General features: G+C 31.3%; 1 protein-coding gene across 1 annotated transcript in view; it reads left to right on the top strand.

Moving 5' to 3' along the window:
* The window catches only part of COL11A1 (collagen type XI alpha 1 chain), a 214,966-nt gene that overhangs the window by 97,102 nt on the left and 97,717 nt on the right, over positions 1-20,147 (top strand). Inside the window, exons 16-30 of the mRNA XM_059927069.1 lie at positions 1,153-1,206; positions 1,325-1,378; positions 1,581-1,634; positions 2,851-2,904; positions 3,022-3,066; positions 4,251-4,304; positions 4,744-4,788; positions 5,040-5,093; positions 5,559-5,603; positions 9,915-9,968; positions 11,056-11,100; positions 13,184-13,237; positions 13,318-13,362; positions 17,383-17,436; positions 19,063-19,170. Of these exons, the coding sequence (XP_059783052.1) occupies positions 1,153-1,206; positions 1,325-1,378; positions 1,581-1,634; positions 2,851-2,904; positions 3,022-3,066; positions 4,251-4,304; positions 4,744-4,788; positions 5,040-5,093; positions 5,559-5,603; positions 9,915-9,968; positions 11,056-11,100; positions 13,184-13,237; positions 13,318-13,362; positions 17,383-17,436; positions 19,063-19,170 (819 nt within the window). The remainder of the gene's footprint in view (positions 1-1,152; positions 1,207-1,324; positions 1,379-1,580; positions 1,635-2,850; positions 2,905-3,021; positions 3,067-4,250; positions 4,305-4,743; positions 4,789-5,039; positions 5,094-5,558; positions 5,604-9,914; positions 9,969-11,055; positions 11,101-13,183; positions 13,238-13,317; positions 13,363-17,382; positions 17,437-19,062; positions 19,171-20,147) is intronic.

Here is a 20,147-nt window from a genome sequence, read left to right as displayed (position 1 = left end):
TTAGGCAACCTTAATTTCATATTTCTATAATCAACATTTCACAGCAATCATAAGAATTATTTGTAATTTTAAATATGTGTTACATTTTCTACCTCACTCATTATATGCATATTGTTTAAACTTAAAAAGGGGTATAGTTAATTAAATACAAAGGCCTATATACTATTTTTACTGGATCTATATTTGATCTATTATTAGCTGTGTAATTTTATTTTAAAAAACACATATATTAATTCACAAATAAGACATTGATATATATATTATATATATCAATATATATAATATTATTATATATATTATTATATATTATATATAATATATAATATTATATTATATTATATATATTAATATATATAATATAATATAATATATTATATATTATTATATATTATTATATATTATAATATTATATATATCAATATATATATATATATATATATATATATAGATATAACATTGTATTATACTGCTTCAAGAAAGATATTGAGAATCTTTAATCTGACATGGCATGGTGCCAGTCAATAATTTGAATTAAGGTTTGCCAAGTGATCCTCCAGGATTTTGTAGATGATTGAAAGAAATATGTACCAGGCACTGTGCTAAATTATGGGAGTATAACGGAGAAAAAGACTTAGTCCAAAATCACAGTGGTTAACAATTTAATGGGAGATTCAACTATGAAAAAAAGACAATTATAATCCAATGTGATACCTGCAATAAAAGAATAAATATCTAGAATAGGATCTCCAAAAAATGAAGAGAAAGGTGAAGGCAAAGAGAAGAGGAATAAAATGGAAGTGTTTTCAGTCAAGTGAACTGTAAAACTGCAAGGTTTTGATAACATATTTAGCAATTGAGGATTTTTTTTAGCTTAAAATATCACTTTATATGCCTTTTGTTTAAATGTAATCGCATGTCTATATAAACTTAAGAAAATAGCATGACTCTTTTTTGGCAAGAAACCATTTAGAAAAATCGATTCTCTTGTCTTTTTGCTTTATCTAGACTTTTACATAAGAAATAATTTTCTTGTGTTAAAATGATTAAGGTAAAGCTAAGAAGATATAAATTTCTAAAGCCATTTCTCTTGATGTGATTAAGTTTATTGGTCAGGAATTCTATAAAATTAATTAATTATGATGTTTTGTATAGGGCCCTCGTGGTGTCCAAGGTCCTCCTGGTCCAATAGGAAAATCTGGAAAAAGGGTATGGTTAATTTTCATTGTACATTTTGAGGGCATCTGAAATCATCAGTTATTTTGTTTTCTTTTATTCTGTGCTATTTGGAATCCCTTTTGCTTAGTCATGTTCTTGGTATTATCAGGGTCGTCCGGGTGCTGATGGAGGAAGAGGAATGCCAGGAGAACCTGGGGCCAAGGTCGGGAGCTCATCTCATACATTTGTATTTTCAGATCTCGTATCTCAGTTCACCCCTGAAATTTTTATATTTTAAAATAGAGTTTCTTGATATGAAAGAATATTTCACACTCAAATTACAGTACAGAAATAGGCTGGGAATGTGATGATGATGGTGATGGTGGTGATGATGATTGATGATGATGATGATGGTGATTTTACAGGGGGATCGAGGATTTGATGGACTTCCAGGTCTGCCAGGTGACAAGGGTCACAGGGTAAGATATACCATTCTGTACATTTTATACTTTTTTATATTGGGATAATACAGGAATACTACGAAATATTGATACACTAAGATATAAGAAGAAAATTAATTTAAGTATTTGTGAACTCATGTAAATTAGTACATCTACTAGATATTTGAAGAAAGATAAGTAGAATTATATGTGCGATACTCATATAAGTTCTTTAATTTCTTTTAGACATTAAAATACTCATTTTACACAAACATAAGTTGAGGTGGAATCTTTATGTACATGTATATGGAAAATACATTTATAGAACAAGTGTGGAGATTTAATTTTTGCCTCTAATTTTTTGATAATTGCCTCAATTTCCTTCTTACATTTTGTCTGTGGAAATATACTCAAAAGAGGACATCTATAGGCAGTTTGTCATTAATATAACAATATACTGGGCACTGTATTTTATTATACTAATTAGATGGCTCCAGTAGATTGAGACACCACAGGCTACTTCTTTGTGATAATATTAGTTTGCAATCCGGTGCAAGAGCTTATAATTCACTAAGGCTAAACAAAATACAATGTTGAACGGCAATCCAGTCAATATTTTTAGTGGGAAATTAAGCAAAGATGTGGTCTTTCGAAAAAAGATCAGCTTTGGATCTTCACATTTTTCTTCTCCAAAAGTTAAGAAGGAAGATGGGACAGCCATTAGGAAATTGGAGAATATAAAAAAAATAGAAAGATAAAGAAAAGAAAGCACTATGAATGTCTAGCAAGATATTTAGTGTGTGCCTATCACATGTTGAGAAAAATATATAATTTTGTTTTCTAAAAAATCCAAAAACTTCTTTAGTCTTCTAGAACTGTGCTGTTTTAATAAGAATTATTTTAGAAGCAGAAAAAATGTAAATTAAATAAAAATCAGCAAAATGTATCCATGTTTAAGACAGTTTTCAGCAGAATACTTTTCTATTAGTTTGTAATAATTAAATGTCTGAAAATTATTTGGGAATTTCATTTAAACCTTTTTGTTTTCAAAATTGAGGGAACATTTTTCCTAGCATACTAATATATAATGCCAGTTAATGTAAAATTATGATTTATCTTTGAAGTGTTTTAAGGAGGGAAAATAGAGCATAAGTTTTTTCTGCAAATGTTCCGTTATATTTGGTAGGATAGCTGTAGGATAGACAAACATTCTAGTTTATTTCGTGTTCTACTTATACTTGGATTTATTTAATAGGGTGAACGAGGTCCCCAAGGTCCTCCTGGTCCTCCTGGCGAAGATGGAATGCGGGTATATTAAACTTCATTTCTTTTAAGAAATATTTAAAATTAAAACATAGAACAAAATCATGCTGAAATGTTACATTGTCTGATTGCATCACTCTCCCATTCATTTTGTCCATGACAGGGAGAAGATGGAGAAATAGGACCAAGGGGTCTTCCAGGTGAAGCTGTAAGCAACTTTCTTTTTTTTCTTTTTAAATAATACCCCGTTTTGAAGGAATAATGATTGGTGTTAACATACATAAAGTCAATAATAAACTCAGATGACTATTGCCATCTTGCTTAAGCTAACCAGGTAATTGTTATGTGAAAAAACATTTAAAAATGATACTCAGAGCTCTTCTTTTGTTAAAGAAAAAGTCTTAGAAAATCAAGAGAAAAAATTGTGGGATATAACATCTTGTCAGGCAAAAACCTTACCTAGTTTTTGTTGCTGTTTTTTTTTGTTTTGTTTCAGTTTTTATATCATCAATAGCTCTAGAATCTATTTATGTGTTTAGGATAAATTAATCTTATTATCAGAAGAAACACAAAAATGAGGTGCTTAGTATATACCAGATATAACTATAAAATTTACTAGATTATATCCTTTTTCCACTGATTTTTACAAATGAGGAAACTGAATTGGAAAGGTTTACCCAAAGCTAGTTAATCAAAGAACCAGACTAGAAGCAGGCCTCCTAGTTTTAGTCCTAGTTTGCCACATTATAGAGCCTGTCAACTAAAAGGCATAGTAGCTCAAGTGAATATGACAGTAAATCATTGTATTCACTTTTCTAAAGAAGGAAAAGAAGGAGGAACAAATGGAGGAGGGGGAAGAAAAAGAAATTAATTGTCATAATAATTTTAAAAATCAAGCAAATGGTTTCTCTAATCTTGCTAATATAGTTATCCAGCTGTTTGTTTCTTTCTCTCAGTAGAATATTCTTTCAAGATGGAATTTACTTAAATGTAAAATAAATGAGAATCAGGACTCTTCTATTTGTGTAGTCTATCTTATTAAATAACAAGATTTAATAAGATTCAGTGTTGCTATTCAAATTGGAAAAAAATGACACAAAAGTGACTTATTTAAAGCATTAAAATATTTCCTATTTTTAAAATTTCCCAAGTGATTCATATATAAATTTATAAAATCAAAGATATGGCTGTATTAAAGACTTTCTTATCCATCTTGGCTTTTGGATCAATATAAACACTAGACATTTGTGTCACATAAAAATGGCATTTTAAACACCATTAAAAGAAGATGAACAGATATTTTAATCTAAACATTACATTAAAATTTATTTAAAGGAAGAGGCATGTTTTGAAGGCATTTCTTATGAGAATGTGTTTTTCTTTTCCTCCTAGGGTCCACGAGGTTTGCTAGGACCAAGGGGAACTCCAGGACCTACAGGACAGCCTGTATGTATTGTTGAAAACATTCAAGATTTCTTAGGGAAAGCTTGTTGCCAGAATTTTTAAAGCCAGGAGGCTCTGAAAGCTTTCAGTAGACAGCCAAGGGTTTACTGCTCTGTTATATTCTAAGGCCTAATGATGCTGCCTATCAGTTTAACTGAGCATACCCCACTCCACTGGCTTCTTTTCTCTTCCTTTTAGTTTACCTATTTTATTGTTTCATGTCAAATTCTGAACACGCAGTGGAAAATGCTGTTAGGTTGTCTCCATGGGCATGGAGAGGAGAGTATAGACCTTGCTTTTTCCCTCATTTCCATTAAGTTCTAAAATGATTTTTTAGTCAACCTAGGCTACTGGGTGTCATGCTCTTAGGTTAGTCTTCTAAATTTTCCATTGTAGCATCTGAACTTGTAAACACTCATGCATATTTTTTTCGTCATTGAAGGGTATCGCAGGTGTAGATGGCCCCCCAGGACCAAAAGGGAACATGGTATGTAGGAAATATCCATAAGATAACTTGTTTCTGTAACCTAAGTACTAACAAACCACTTTTGTTGCTAAATCTAAAATTAAAATTTCTTACAATGTGTTGCCAAGTGCTTTTGCCAGCATTAATATTTTGCAAGATTTTCCAGATTCTCTATAGGGAAACATGATTTGGGGACTGTTTTTCAATTGAGAAGAAAAAACCTATTATGTGAAATAGTTTTATTTAAGACTCTTTATATTTTCCTATGACAGGGTCCCCAAGGGGAGCCTGGACCTCCAGGTCAGCAAGGGAATCCAGGACCTCAAGTAAGTCTAAACTGTCACAGCTTTTTTGAGATAATGGGGTAAGATGGTATCTTTATACAAGAAAATTGACAGCCTCAGAATTTTCTATGTAGGGCTAAGAGTTTTTATTGTGAATGTAGGAAGATCATTCTTTTTTTTTTTTTCCTTGTTAAAAAAATTTGAGCAAATTTGCAGAGGCCTCTTTCTTCCAAGAGAAAAATGAGTCATTCGGTGTTCATGGAATGCCAGGACACCTGCAGGAGGGTTCTGAATAGGATCACATTACATATCCGTCGCCAGAAGAGTAGCTTATGTAAAACTCCTCATAGTGTTGCAAAACTTTCTGGGGAATGTGGGGGGATATATATATATATATAGATTCTCATAAATCATTTCATGTAAAATAGAGGGCTAATCATTTACTATTTTAAAAGTGTATTCTTGTGATGTGATTCTTGACATACGAAATGAATTTTTTTAAAATAGGGTCTTCCTGGTCCACAAGGTCCAATTGGTCCTCCTGGTGAAAAAGTAAGTTATTCTGTTGTTCTAGTAATGTCTGGTAAACAAGCTTGTGTTGTCAACTTTAGGGAGGTATAAGGCCTGCCTTCTGTTTTTGATAAGATATTTAAATATCTCAGCATATAAAGAATTAATCTGGAGTTAAATTATGAAAGTACAGGGTGAGCAGCAGTCGTTCATATGTCTCTGAACTGTAAATGATAAAATTTCACAGAGTTTCCATTTGGATAACTTCCAAATGTGACATTCTCAGCTATATTAATTTCAGAAACGTACTGATATGAGTGAGTGTTTTCTCTTTATTTTGGTTCTCCTTTTATTTCTCATTATTTAAAAAATGTAATTAGGTTTGCTTGTGACAAAAGGCTTTTAGCAAGGTCTAATTAAGGGAAAATTGTGACGTTATTATTGCCACCATTTCTCATGTATAAATGGCAAATGATGTTCTTGTTAATAACTCAATGTCTGGATCAAAACAAGAATAAGTTTTTAATTAAAGAGACGTTTTTTTGTCCCTATCTCCTCTGACAGATTCCCTAAGTAATATTTCCTATCCCTTATAGTTACAGCACAGTGTTACCTAATTCTAATATAATTTTTTTCTTATTTTTGTTGATTTCTATGAATATGCAATTTTTAAAAAATTAACAACTTTCTTGGGGTTAATTTCATACCCTAAAAATTTACTCATTTTAAGTGTACAAGTCAATGATTTTTAGTAAATTTATAGAGTTGTGCCACAATCACATTTTTAGAATACTTATATCACCCCAGAAAGAAACCTTGTGTCAATTTGTACTCCCCATTCCACCCACAAACCTAGACAACCATTGATCTACTTTCTATCTTTATAGATTTACCTTATCTGAACATCTCATGTGAACAAGATATAGGAATGAAATTAATATTTTAATTTAATCATATGAATGAATATAATATGTGACATTTTTGTCTGGCTTCATTTGGCATAATGTTTTTGAGGTTTATCCATATTGCAGCATATATCAGCACTTTGCTCCTTTTTGTTGCCAAATAGTATTCCATTGATTGAATATACCACATTTTGTTTACTTATTCAGCAGTTGAGGGACATATGAGTTATGTACACTTTTCAGCTATTATGAATAGTGCTGCTATGAATATTTGTAAAAAGGAATTTGTGTAGACATGTTTTCATTTATTTTTGGTAGGTACTTAGAAGTGGAATTGCTAGGTTATATGGTAAATTTATATTTAACATTTTAAGAAGTTTCCAATTGTTTTTCAAAGTGGTTATACCATATTTCCTTCCTATCAACAATTTATGAGGATTCTAGTTTCTCTAGATTCTCAATAATACTTATATTGCTTCTCTTTTTGATTATGGTCATTTTTGTTGGTGTGAAATAGTATCATATTGTGGTTTTAACTGGCATTTCCCTAATCACTAGTGATGCTGAGCATATTTTTATGTGCTTATTGACCTTTTCTATATATTCTTTGGTAAAATATATATTCAAATCCTTTGGTAACATTCTTACCAAGTTACTTATTATTAATGTTAAGAATTAGCATATCAAACTTAAATGATCTTTAAAGTACTTTTTCTCTGTGCATATTTTCCATATGCTTTCAGTATTAGAGTGCTATTAGAAAATGGTTTATTTATTTAAGATGTTAGGTACCAAAGGTGATTTAAAATCTTTGCTTTAGATCAGAGATTTTAATCTGGACCATTCTTAACATATTTCAGATTAGCTCATCATAATCATAAATTGCACTTGAGGCATGTGCCTATTGAATTTTCTACAATAATTTTATCATCTCTGAACTGGATTCCTAGGAAGAATTTGCTTTTAAGGAAAGCTGGTATATCTGAATTCCCTTTGTTGAGCCACAAGTAAAATATAGAATCTGATTCACTGCACTTCTTGTGGTAGGAAGAGAGCTGTCTTTAAGCACAAGCTGCTTCTTTCTCTGCTTTGAACATATCCAGCTCTTGAGTCCAAAGACAGCCTCTTTCCATCAAAAGGAGAAAGAAACTCAAGAACATGAAGAAAATGCATTTTATTTATATTGCATTTATGTTATATAGTTTATTTTGGATCTATATTACTTTTATTTTCTTTATAATATACTGTCTGTTTATTCTGGCTCAAGAGCCTTGTCTTTCAAAACTTGGTGAATAATGTTTTCAGTTGGATCATGCTATAATCTCACAATTAAATATAATTTAAGTAATGTCATATATTTTTAATTCCCAATAACTTTTATATTTTTGTCCTAAGTTATCATAGCCTATGCTGTTATTATATTTGTGATAAAAGATTTTATAAAGTTCAAGTTAATTAACTAAAATGGATGACAACTATATTGCTTTCCTGACACATTGATAACTTAAATATACTGTTAAGTCCTATGATTTAATTTATGGTTTCAGAATTTACATCACTTATATGTTAATGGCTTTACAGAAAACAAATGGTATTGTATAACTATATGAGCTAAAGAAGAAATAGCAAGACACAAAATATATATTAGTTAAAGGCAAGGACTTTGACGATATGGCTACAGATCTGGATTCATTTATATTTCAACTCTGTGATGTATTAACATTAGTTAATTACTCAAGCTCTTTGATGCTGATATTTCATGGAATTTCTTGAGACTTAAAATGGATACTATACATATAAATATATATAATATATATATTATATATTGCTTAACATAGTGCATAGAGACACAATGAATTTTAACTATTTTATTAACATCTAAAATATGGCATTCATTCATTTAACTTTGTTCCCATTCCTGTAGGGAGACACCAAGCACTTAAGAAAGCAGACAAAATATTGTACTGTCATGGAGCTTCCATTTTAAAAAAGATGGACTGATTTTAACTTGATTAAAAAAATCATCCTACAGTACAAGAGTTTTAGTATTTCTCATCTACCCTTAAATATATAGCAACAACATAAAATCCATGTAGTATTGTACACAAGGTCATTGTCTTAGAAATATCACATCTGCTGATAATAATAATTACTGGAATAGTTTTGCCTTTGTAATCAGAAATATCACATCTGCTGATAATAATAATTACTGGAATAGTTTTGCCTTTGTAATCTACATTTTGTTCTGAAGAAATAAGACTATTTCCTGAGAGCGAAAAAATAATTTGAGTGAAAGACAAAATACTGCCATAAAAAAAACAAGTTTTATAACAGTTGTTTCATAATGTTAGATTACTTAACTGTATATGACTTTGCAGAGTGGTGAAGGGAATTGAATCTTTTAAATCCTGTAAATGAGATGCAATTAAATTCAGTTATAAAGTCCAGATTGTTCAATTTAAATGTTATCTTTATTTTTGTGTGTTGTTCCGTAGTGATTTAAGTGAGACTTTCTTCTTAAGTGATTTAAGTGCGGCTTTCTAGTTAAACTCTGTACTATCCATGTATATGAATACAATGCTTTTGCTAAATACTTTCTAAGAATGGAAAAATCCTCCTACATCCAGCATCTAGGCTTGCTGATATATCGTTGCCCTTTTAATTGTTTCTAAATTCTGGCTAATGACTTGACCAGTAAGCAATAATGGCTTAGGCTCTGAAGACTTGATAAAGTTAATTATTCTAAGCAGAATGCCAATTTTTCTCCTGATGAAGGGTCTACTTCTTGTAATAGTCATTCTTAGCATGTTTCAACCTTACCAATGATCAAATTAAATGAGATTTTAAATCCCCTGTGATTAAACACAGATTAATCTGTTGAATAAATAGTTACTGAAGAACAGTTGATTTACAATGTTGTATTAATTTCTACTGTACAGCAAAGTGATTTAGTTCATTCTTTTTCATATTCTTTTCCATTATGGTTTATCACAAGGTATTGAATATAGTTCCCTGTGATTTGGCACTTATTAACATCATTGATGGAAATAGCCAATATTTGCTTTTTCAATGGTATAAATCAATGTATATTGATTGTATATTGACCTATATTATTTTCCTTTTTATTCTATAAGTTCCAGTTTGTTGTGGTATGCAAAAACTAACTTGTTAATTAAAAAAGACACATTTAGGACTACTAAGCAGGATGAAAACTAGCATGTCTTTGACAGATGTTAAATTTGGTTTTCATCTATCTCTATATACCATTTCTTCTACATAATATGTTAAAAAGTATTCAGAAGAAATTCAGAAGATGTTTGTTGCTTATAGATGAAAGCCAGTGACTCAAGTTAAGAATTTTATTGGCTGTATATTCCTGTGTACAAAGTCAGACTTTTCATTATTTTCAATTTTTAAATGAAAATATTCTTTTTCTCTATTTGATTAGGGACCACAAGGAAAACCAGGGCTCGGAGGACTTCCTGGTGCTGATGGGCCTCCTGTAAGTAATAGTTACCTGGTCATTAAAATTTCTATATGTTATTTTCAAAAATAGATTTTACATGTGCTTTAGAAGTGATTGTAAGAATTCAGTAATAAAAGCAATCGAGCCAGTAATTAAACATTGATCTCTCTAAAATGCTATTTCATCATGTCACTTCCATATTGCAAACTCTTTAAGGAGCTCCCAGTGGGCTTTGGACCACTCTAGGCCAGAATCTCATATTTTCCTACCATGCTTTACGTTTTCTATTGCTATACCTTTTGTTATGTCCTTTTCTTTTCATAGAAAACACTTTTCCATTCTCTCTTCCTTTTCAAAGAACATGTTTCTTGAGAGTCCAGGTGAAATTCCTCACCTTTTGTAAGTTTCCTCAGACATCTTACATGAAAATTCCTCTGCCTTCCGGGATTCCCTACTTTTCTAGAAATATAGCAATGTTTATTATATCTTATCACATAGTAATAAATAATGTAATTATGTAATCTCCACAGTTGTTATTTTTTTCTCTTCAAACTACTTACTCAGAGCTAGGGTACAAAATTTTCATTCTGCAACTATTTGTTTTCATTGAGTATAGTTGTTGTGGAGCTGTATGTTTTTATGCAATATTTAGTGACTCTTGATAACTTGATTACAAATACCATTAGTGTTTATGATGTTGCTATATTTTAAAATATCCCATCCACATGTTTTAGTTGCTTTTTAAAGATGTGTGTATGATTATTTGATCAATATGTAAAATAGAAGTTAGATTGAAACACCTTTATGTAAGACTCTAAATGAGACTAGGGTTGAATTGTGGATGAATAATATGTATGTTTTATGTGCTTTTCCCAAGTTCTCGCTCAAGTATATTATGTAGTTGATGAAACTTATACCTATGCAATATAAACTTATTATGCTTCTTTCCAAATGCCACAGTTTCCAGTGTTATTTAAAGCCATATACACTGATGCAAAATGTGCAATATATTTTGAAACGTAAAGAGTAAAACCTCAAACAGATGGGAAAAAAAGGAACAATTTCATAGTATAAATTACTATTAATATTGCAACTCACCAGTCTATATTTTTGATAAATGTAGGGTCATCCTGGAAAAGAAGGCCAGTCTGGAGAAAAGGGTTCTCTGGTATGTTACAAAGTATCCATTTAAATATTGTCACCTTATCCTCTAGAGAAAATGCCTTACTTTGATCGTTTCTACAATATATATATATATGTGTATGTGTGTGTATATATCTATATACATCATATTCTTTGATGATCATTTAGGGATATGAATATCGGAAACTAAGTACCAGAAAATAGTTATTCCCTACCTGTAATATGTCTTTACTTTCAAAAGAATTTTTGCTAACATTTAGATATAAATCATGTTTCTATAGTTACTTTTTATTTAGGGTATAAAAAAGATGTGTCTTAGATAACATTTAATTTTGCATTGGCAATTTGATCAATTAGACTAGCATTCTCTGTTTTTTAAAAAATATTCTCATGATCTGAAATAAATCCACATTCTGCCTATGTTATATCTGTGGAATAAATGACCATAAGTAATAATAATGAAATTGGACAAGAACTACTGAATATCATTAAAGTGTTTATGTCACTTGAATTTTATCTATACTTATTACTTTCTGATAACCTTTACATAAGAGGAGACTAAATTGTAAGAGCAATGATTATCAAAATATCTAAATAAAATATCAAAATAAAAGCTTTCAATGTTAATACTATTTTGGATTACAGTAGCAGGGTAAGATCATTTTTATCTAGAGTTGCTAATTTTGGATTCTTATTAAAATAATCAACATTAGTATTGTATATTATATACTATTGTATATTATACGTTATTTCCTTTAGGTAGACTAGTGAAATGAAGCCAGCCATGGAAAATATATAATTTTGATCATATTCTTGATGATGTGAATGCAATAAATTTTTTTAAACATCTTTATTGGAGCACAATTGCTTTACAATGGTGTGTTAGTTTCTGCTGTATAACAAAGTGAATCAGCTATACATATACATATATCCCCATATCTCCTCCCTCTTGCGTCTCCCTCCCCTCCTCCCTATCCCACCCCTCTAGGTGGTCACAAAGCACGGAGCTGATCTCCCTGTGCTATGCAGCTGCTTCCCACTAGCAATCTATTTTACATTTGGTAGTGTATATATGTCCATGCCACTCTGTCACTTCATCCCAGCTTACCCTTCCCCCTCCCCATGTCCTCAAGTCCATTCTCTACGTCTGTGTCTTTATTCCTGTCCTACCCCTAGGTTCTTCAGAACCATTTTTTTTTTTTTTTTTTTTAGATTTCATATATATGTGTTAGCATACGGTATTTATTTTTCTCTTTCTGACTTACTTCACTCTGTATGACAGTCTCTAGGTCCATCCACCTCACTACAAATAACTCAATTTCATTTCTTTTTATGGCTGAGTAATATTTCATTGTATATATGTGCCACATCTTCTTTATCCATTCATCTGTCAATGGACACTTAGGTTGCTTCCATGTCCTGGCTATTGTAAATAGAGCTGCAATGAACATTGTGGTACATGACTCTTTTTGACCTATGGTTTTCTCAGAGTGTATGCCCAGTAGTGGGATTGCTGGGTCATATGGTAGTTCTATTTTTAGTATTTTAAGGAACCTCCATACTGTTCTCCATAGTGGCTGTATCAATTTACATTCCCACCAACAGTGCAAGAGGGTTCCCTTTTCTCCACACCCTCTCCAGCATTTATTGTTTGTAGATTTTTTGATGATAGCCATTCTGACTGATGTGAGGTGATACCTCATTGTAGTTTTGATTTGGTATGCAATAAATTTAATGCTAGTTTTTGGTTAGAAGTTATTTATCCTTTTGGCTAATCTATAATTGTTTATTGTAGACATTGAGGACATCAGATTTTTTCAGGCTTAGAAAAGCAGTTATTAATTATATAATTACTTATATTATTTCACATATTCATAATATTTATCTTTCTTTTTGCATGAATATATAAGTTTGGAGTAGGTAGTGCTCATCACATGATTTGTCATGATATCTGACTTTAGACACAAACGATAAAGTACCAAAGAAATCTTTACCAGAAGTAGAAAAATACCATGTTCTTATAGATTATTTGGTAAAATTATAGTATGTTGTGAGTGAGGGGCACTTTCAGTGCATAATGTATTTAAATTGCAATGGGTCTTTTCCAGGGTCCTCCGGGTCCACAGGGTCCCATTGGCTACCCTGGTCCCCGAGGAGTAAAGGTAAATATTATTTTTTCCTACATTATTTAATTTCAATGTAAAATATTGTAGTTATTTAATCCTTCTAATTTATTCCATAGGGAGCAGATGGTGTCAGAGGTCTCAAGGGCTCTAAAGGTGAAAAGGTAAAACATAATTTATTTAGGTGATTTTAATTGCTATATACCTATTGTATAAAAATTTTAAATTTATTGAACAGATATTCCATTTCTCAAATATATTGAGTGATTACTTATGTACCAAACAATGCAAGTCTAACTTTGTACTCTATATCCTGGATACTTTAGAAGTCTTATATCCTCGGGTGAGGACTAAATTATTAAAAAAAAAAAAAAAAAAAGTATGTCCTAAATAGAATCAACCCTGCATCCCTTTTTTCCTTACATGTGTTTAACTTTTCTAAATTATAATGTTGGCCTTATGATTGGTTTGTTATGCTTGGATTGGATCCAGTTATATGCATAACAGAGGAATGTTTATTCCATTTTTTTCTCTACTAAAATCCCCAAATTTTATAAATTGAAATGAAGTGAAAAATATGAAAGTTAGAAGTAACATGAATCAACTGGGGGAAGAGGAAGTCTTCATATGGAATACTGCATGCACAGCAAAAGCTTTAATAAGAAGGAAATTAAGATTAAAGCCAAGTAAAGGTGGCTGAAAGAATGTGCACTCTTTTAAAGAGTGCTTATAGTTTAATTTGATGAAGAAAACAAAATTGAGATTTTTTTCATGTAAATGTTTAACATTAAATGTAGAGCTCCCAAATCCTTCGATGATTGTGTTGAAATGGAATAACATTACTCAGAATCAGTATTGCATTAATTCTTACTATATTTCATTTTATAAAACAAGGTTAAGTATAAAATGTTGGTAGATTTGGTGAGAAATATATGCAATACTCATTTTGATTTCAAGGATAACTGTTTATTCCCACAGTCATAATATTATCAAAAACACCTTGAATAGATTTGATATCAGTAAGGAATAGATAACAAGAAGGGATGGACTTATTATATACATTATATTTTATTTTTCTGAAAAGAATAAATAGGTTACATACTGAGGCATTGTCAAGGTATGCAACTATATTGACAATTCTACTGCGTGAAAAAATGTCATGCATTTTAAATTAACTTAGCTACTTTGATTTGAATCCCAATTCATCTTGGTCATCACAGGTGAACTTCAGGGTATCGTGTCTTACTGAGCTAGCACAGTGGTAGTTTGGACAGCGTTGAACTTGTAATTACTTGCAAGTTGCCCATGCAAAAAAATATATTGTCTCAGTTTGGAATTTGGAATCTCAGTTTTTATTGGTAATACATTTAAATATCAATTCAAATTGTTTCTCTGGAATTAGTGCCCACGAAGGATTTTTAGGGAAGGCAGTGTTTAAAGGAAAGGCATTTAATTGGGGTGGGAAAGTTATGAACTTTTTGGAAAAAGGGGTAGTAGCAAATGACAAAGGAAAATAAAATTATAGATGATGAGATATATGTGAGGAAAAACCTACTCAGGAAAAAAATAATTGTATATTGCTTATATGTAGGAAAACAATTTGAGATTATTGGTTATTTTGTTTTTCTGAGTATATATTATAATTGACCATTTATCTCGTAAGAGATGAAGAAGGAAGTTGAAATTATTTTCTTTTATGAATAACAATATTAATTAACCAAAGGTGAAATACCAAGTTAGTACCCTAACTAGAATAAAATTCTCCATCGTTTAGACTCAGATTTGTTTCTTAGAACTTAAGCAACATAATCCAGTTAACCAAGTGGCACAGGTGAATTCCTCTTTTACATGTTTTCTAAAAATCTGTCTACTTTTTTAAAATGTTAATTCAGACTTGATAATTTAAGGACTGGAAAGCTTAGTAGCTTGAAAGTGTTATTTGTTTAAAAAATGTCACTTATTGTAAGGATATTCTTAATAACTTGAGTCATCTAATTTATTTTTAAATTGCAAATGTACTGAAAACAAAGCTTGGACAGAAATATCATCTAGTCCACTATATGCTCTCTTAAAAAACAAATCTCTCCCAGAAAAAATATCCTAAAAACTGTTACTGATTTTAGACATAGAGTGCAGTATTTTTTTAAACTAAACTTGGCAACTGTGTAATTACCTTTCTCTCTAGGGAGAAAGTAATGAAGACACCAGTCAATAGGAAGTGAAGTGGTCATTTTCAGCTTTTAAGCCTCTGCTATTGCCCAATTGCATTCAGTGCAGAGAGAATCCTAATTCCACAAGCCTACTTTGTGGCCAGAAAGTTGAAAACATTATGCTTGTGTCAAAACTTTTAGACCTGTCAGAATTCTTATGTTTAGATAGGATATCAGATTGGATTCCTTTTCCAAGTCTAAGTCTCATATATCCATCATAACCTGATATTTTCTGGACCTTAGCATACCTTACCAAACTAGCACTGAGGCAAGGATGATTCCAAATGGACATTTAACAAATGTTTATTAAATATCATGATTTTTGAGGGTCAAAATGTACTAGGCACTAGAGATTCAGAGGTCAATTAGGCATGATTCTTGGTTTTGACCATTTAGTAGAAAGAAAGAGACCTATGATCTATTAAGTGCAGGATGTTATCTTATAATGTTAAATGTTCAGTGGGGCACACAGGACAAAGAGGTTAATTTTAAGGGGGAAAAATTGAGGTCATGGAAAACTTCGTAGCAGAATCATGAACTAAATCCTGAAAGAAGAGGAAAGTATCACCAGGTAGACAGAGAAGATAAAGGATTTGCAGATGTGTGTGTATGTGTAAGTAGTTAACCAATGCAAGAATTACAAATGGAAATACAGGTAATTCAGTTTTTCTAAAATCAGTCCCAGTGTGTTGGATGGAAGTAGAGAGGGGATTTAAGACCAAAGATAAGACTATAGAGGTGAGCAAAGCCTAGATCATGGTAGGAAGGAGAGGGGGGATGGCAGCTTATATTCATCATTAGCACTTTGGAACCACTGAAGTATTTTAAAGCAAAAATAGATGTGATCAGTTTTATGTTTTGTAGAGGTCATTTGGCAGCAGGATGTGGAAGTGTAGGAACTAATCTTCTCAGCTCTGTTCTCAGACTTGGCCTGACATGTCTTTTTCTCAAACTCTGCAAGTCAATTAATGCTATTGAGTACATGAATGATTATTCTCCAACTACTAATTAAGGTACCACCTGCCCCCTCAAATCTCCAAATTCACTTCTTGCCTCACCAAAACCAGCACCAGCACAACACATCATCATCATTATCATCATCCTCATGTCTTTCTTCTCTAAACACCCATTCTATTCCATCTGTACCAAAATTAATACAAATTATTGGTAAAACAAAAACTTCAAACTACTCCACAATACTCTGAACAGAGTTATTGCTCAATTAATGCTATTGAATACATGAGTGATTATTCCTTAGGAATTTAAATTTTTTTCTTGAAATTAAGAGACAGGAAGGTTATTGATGAAGCTTATTTCTTAAAAGTCTGCATATAGTAAAAATGACAGGAAATATTTTCATAGTCAAAATTTCTCCTCTCTTTGCGAAAGGATGCCCAGTTTTCAGCATCATTGGTTTGTGCATATGATGTGACGATAAGCAATCTCTATTTACACGTTAAAGATAATATTAATTTGATTATTCTTCACCTGAAGAGAGATTGTAATTAGAGAACAAGTTGAGTCAGAAGACATTTATCTAAAGCACAGGAGACAAAATGAATGATATAAAATTCTTAGTTATATATCAGTAAATTAAAGACATTTTATTTGGTTGTCCAGAGTTCTTGTAATCCAAAGTTAATATAATTAATTAAAATTTTACTTTTTCTTTGTTCAAATAACATAGGATACATGTTGTTATAATAAAATGGTTATTCCACCCCCATAAGATAGAGAAGATTCAATGGACACATTTGTGAAAACTTTTCTGGTAACTTAGAGGCATTAATTATGGGAAAATTGGAGGATACTGGGGATAAAGGGTTAAAATAGGGAAGAGGAGGTTTCACAACTAAGGTACATGTTTCTCAGAACAATTTTTCCTAATTATCAGTACTCATAATTTGTATAGCCGTATTTTAGATCCATAGAAACAATTGATTAAACACTTGTTTTATTCCTTATACTTTTTAGGGTGAAGATGGTTTTCCAGGATTCAAAGGGGATATGGGTCTTAAAGGTGACAGAGTAAGTAAAAAGACATTTGCACTAGTACATACATTTGTGTGTTTATTCTTATAATTAAATATTGCAAACACAGGATAAATAAAAATGTACTACCCGTGATATTTTTCACTTCCATTTTTATATGAAGATTAGGTGTTTTAATTTTTGTAGAGATAATATAGTATCAGTTGTTTTTTAGATGTTATGTTAAATCTCTATATGTCCCAGAACATCAATAGTTTTATATATATAAAATATATATACATAATATATAGTATATTATATATATAGTATTATTGTTTACAGATATTTTCTAAAATGATGATCAAATTGTTTTATATAATTAATTCAATAGATTTGTTTTAAATTTTGTTCACATATAGTGAGCTATGCTGCCTGGAAACTGTATCTGCAACTTTTATGAATGTTCACTATATAGTTGTCTTGAATTTTTGAATGTAGAAATAGTACACTGTTTTTCTGTTAATGAGTATCTTGAAAACAAAATTGTGTCACCTAAAGTAAATTAAATTTTATTGGGAAGATTTATCTTATAACTAGCATAATAATAGTATCTAATAAATTTAAGCAAAAAAGGATACTATAGAATATTGATTTTCCTAAAATGCATAAAAAGCCTGTGTCCAGGATAGGGGCAATAACTTACACATTCCAGTTCCTAATACCTTAAATGCGAAAGCCAAGTTTAAAATAGAGACATTTTTCTTGTGTTCCAAACGGTGATTTCTAAAGTTGCTGTCATCGGGGAGGAACAATTATTTTCCCTATTACCCTGATAGGTTCTCAGGCTGGTGCCCTGTAAAATTAGACTGACGCAAGACAGATGAACAAGAGAAAAGTAAACAGAAGTTTGCTAGCATATGTATCATGATTATACATGGGAACACTCAGTGATGAGAAACTAAAAAGAATGGTTAGAACTGGGGCTTGTATAGCATTTTAGCAAAGGAACAATAAATTTTGAGCAGGAAAAGGACGAGTTTCTAGTACTGTAAATTGTGGGAAGGCAGATATATGGGAAACTAATGGTATAACAAAGGCTAGTTGTAAAGTTTGTTGCATAGATAGATTCCACTGGTACCTGCTTCTGGCTCTGGACTGGTAAGGGTCTAGTTGTCACTAGTGATTAATTTTTGTCTGTTCTAGTAGAGAGGGGAGGAAAGACACCTTTGCAAATTTGTGCCCTGCTTTTAAGCAAGTATGGGGTGGGTAGAGAACTTTTTTTGTATCTGCTTCTTTTCAATTGCCTTCATTTCAAAATAATCCTTATGCCAAAGTGGCATATTTTGGTGTAGCATATTCAGCCAACCAACAGTATCTAATTTTGATTCTTATTTATTTTTCCTCTCTCTCTCTTTCTGCAACACAATGTATTAAAATTAATTTAATGTGATACATGGTAGCATAGGGCTTCTGTAGTTTTTCAATTTTCAGACTGCATTGAGTAGTTTATTTATTAATTGAAAGATTGATGAAATCAAATACTTTCAAGCCTCTTTGTCATATGTAATATGTGAGTAAACAAACCAAGAGTTGAAGAATATAACTTTTTGATAGGCTATAACTTCTGCCATTCAGTCTCCAAGATATTTTAAATTACAAGAACGTTGTTACTCTGTGTTTCAGGGAGAAGTTGGTCAAGTAGGTCCAAGAGGAGAAGATGGCCCTGAAGGCCCCAAAGGTCGAGCAGGTCCGACCGGAGACCCCGGTCCTTCTGGTCAAGCAGGAGAGAAGGTTAGGGAGCAACTTTAAATTCACAGGTCCTCTTGTAGATGATGCTTCACTGTCATTTTAGGGTGTTTTTAATCATCTGTGATGTAAATCTAGAAGGTTTTATTGAATTTCAATTTTTTGAATTTCAGTTTCATATCCATATTACTACTTAGAAGTATAATCATGAGACGGGCACATTTATCCTCTTTCACTCTTCCTTATTTTCTAGTCCCTTCTGCTTCCATTGGCCATGTAGAATCAACCACTCTTAATGCTCTTCTATATTAAAAGTGCAGAATTTGAGCGTGATTAATGAAGGCTGAAAGAACCAATGAAAGATGGTCTACTTATTATTTTCAAACAACTTGAATCATCTTTGGCCCTCAAACCAAAATGTCCTTTTTTCACTCTTTCCACATAAACATATATTTTTACAGGATAAATGTTTTAAAACATACTGATGTTCAGGCCAAACTTGAAAAGGTTTTAATTTTAATCTGGGGTTAGCTCAAGCATCACTATGTTTTAAAATATCCCCAGATAATATTAATATTCATTGCTTTAAGAGCCACTGGGCTATATGCATTATGTCAAAAAATATTTGCAATCATTATACTTACATTTAGATAGAACATTAGGCAACATTAAAATTATACCTTCGTAGAATATTTAGTGATATTGTAAACGTCTTATAATGAACCTGAAGTTAAATTAAGACAAAACTAGAAATATCTATGACAAGTGCTTTCCGATTATGTACACTGAAGGAAAATATAAATAATAATTATCTCTAGGTGATATAAATCAAATGATTTCCTTTTTTTTGTAAATATGACTATTGTCCAGTTTTTATATTGAGCATGCCATTATTCTATAAATATGGAAATTCCATGCTATGTAAGGAAATTGTCGTCTCTGCCCCTTACCCTCCTGTCCCAGAAGGAAAATATATAAGGATTATATAAGAATTGTGACTAGACAAATAAAAAATCATTTCC

Source organism: Balaenoptera ricei, chromosome 1 (genome assembly GCF_028023285.1).
Source record: "Balaenoptera ricei isolate mBalRic1 chromosome 1, mBalRic1.hap2, whole genome shotgun sequence".
Taxonomy (NCBI): Eukaryota; Metazoa; Chordata; class Mammalia; order Artiodactyla; family Balaenopteridae; genus Balaenoptera; species Balaenoptera ricei.
This window is presented reverse-complemented; position numbering and strand designations above follow the sequence as displayed.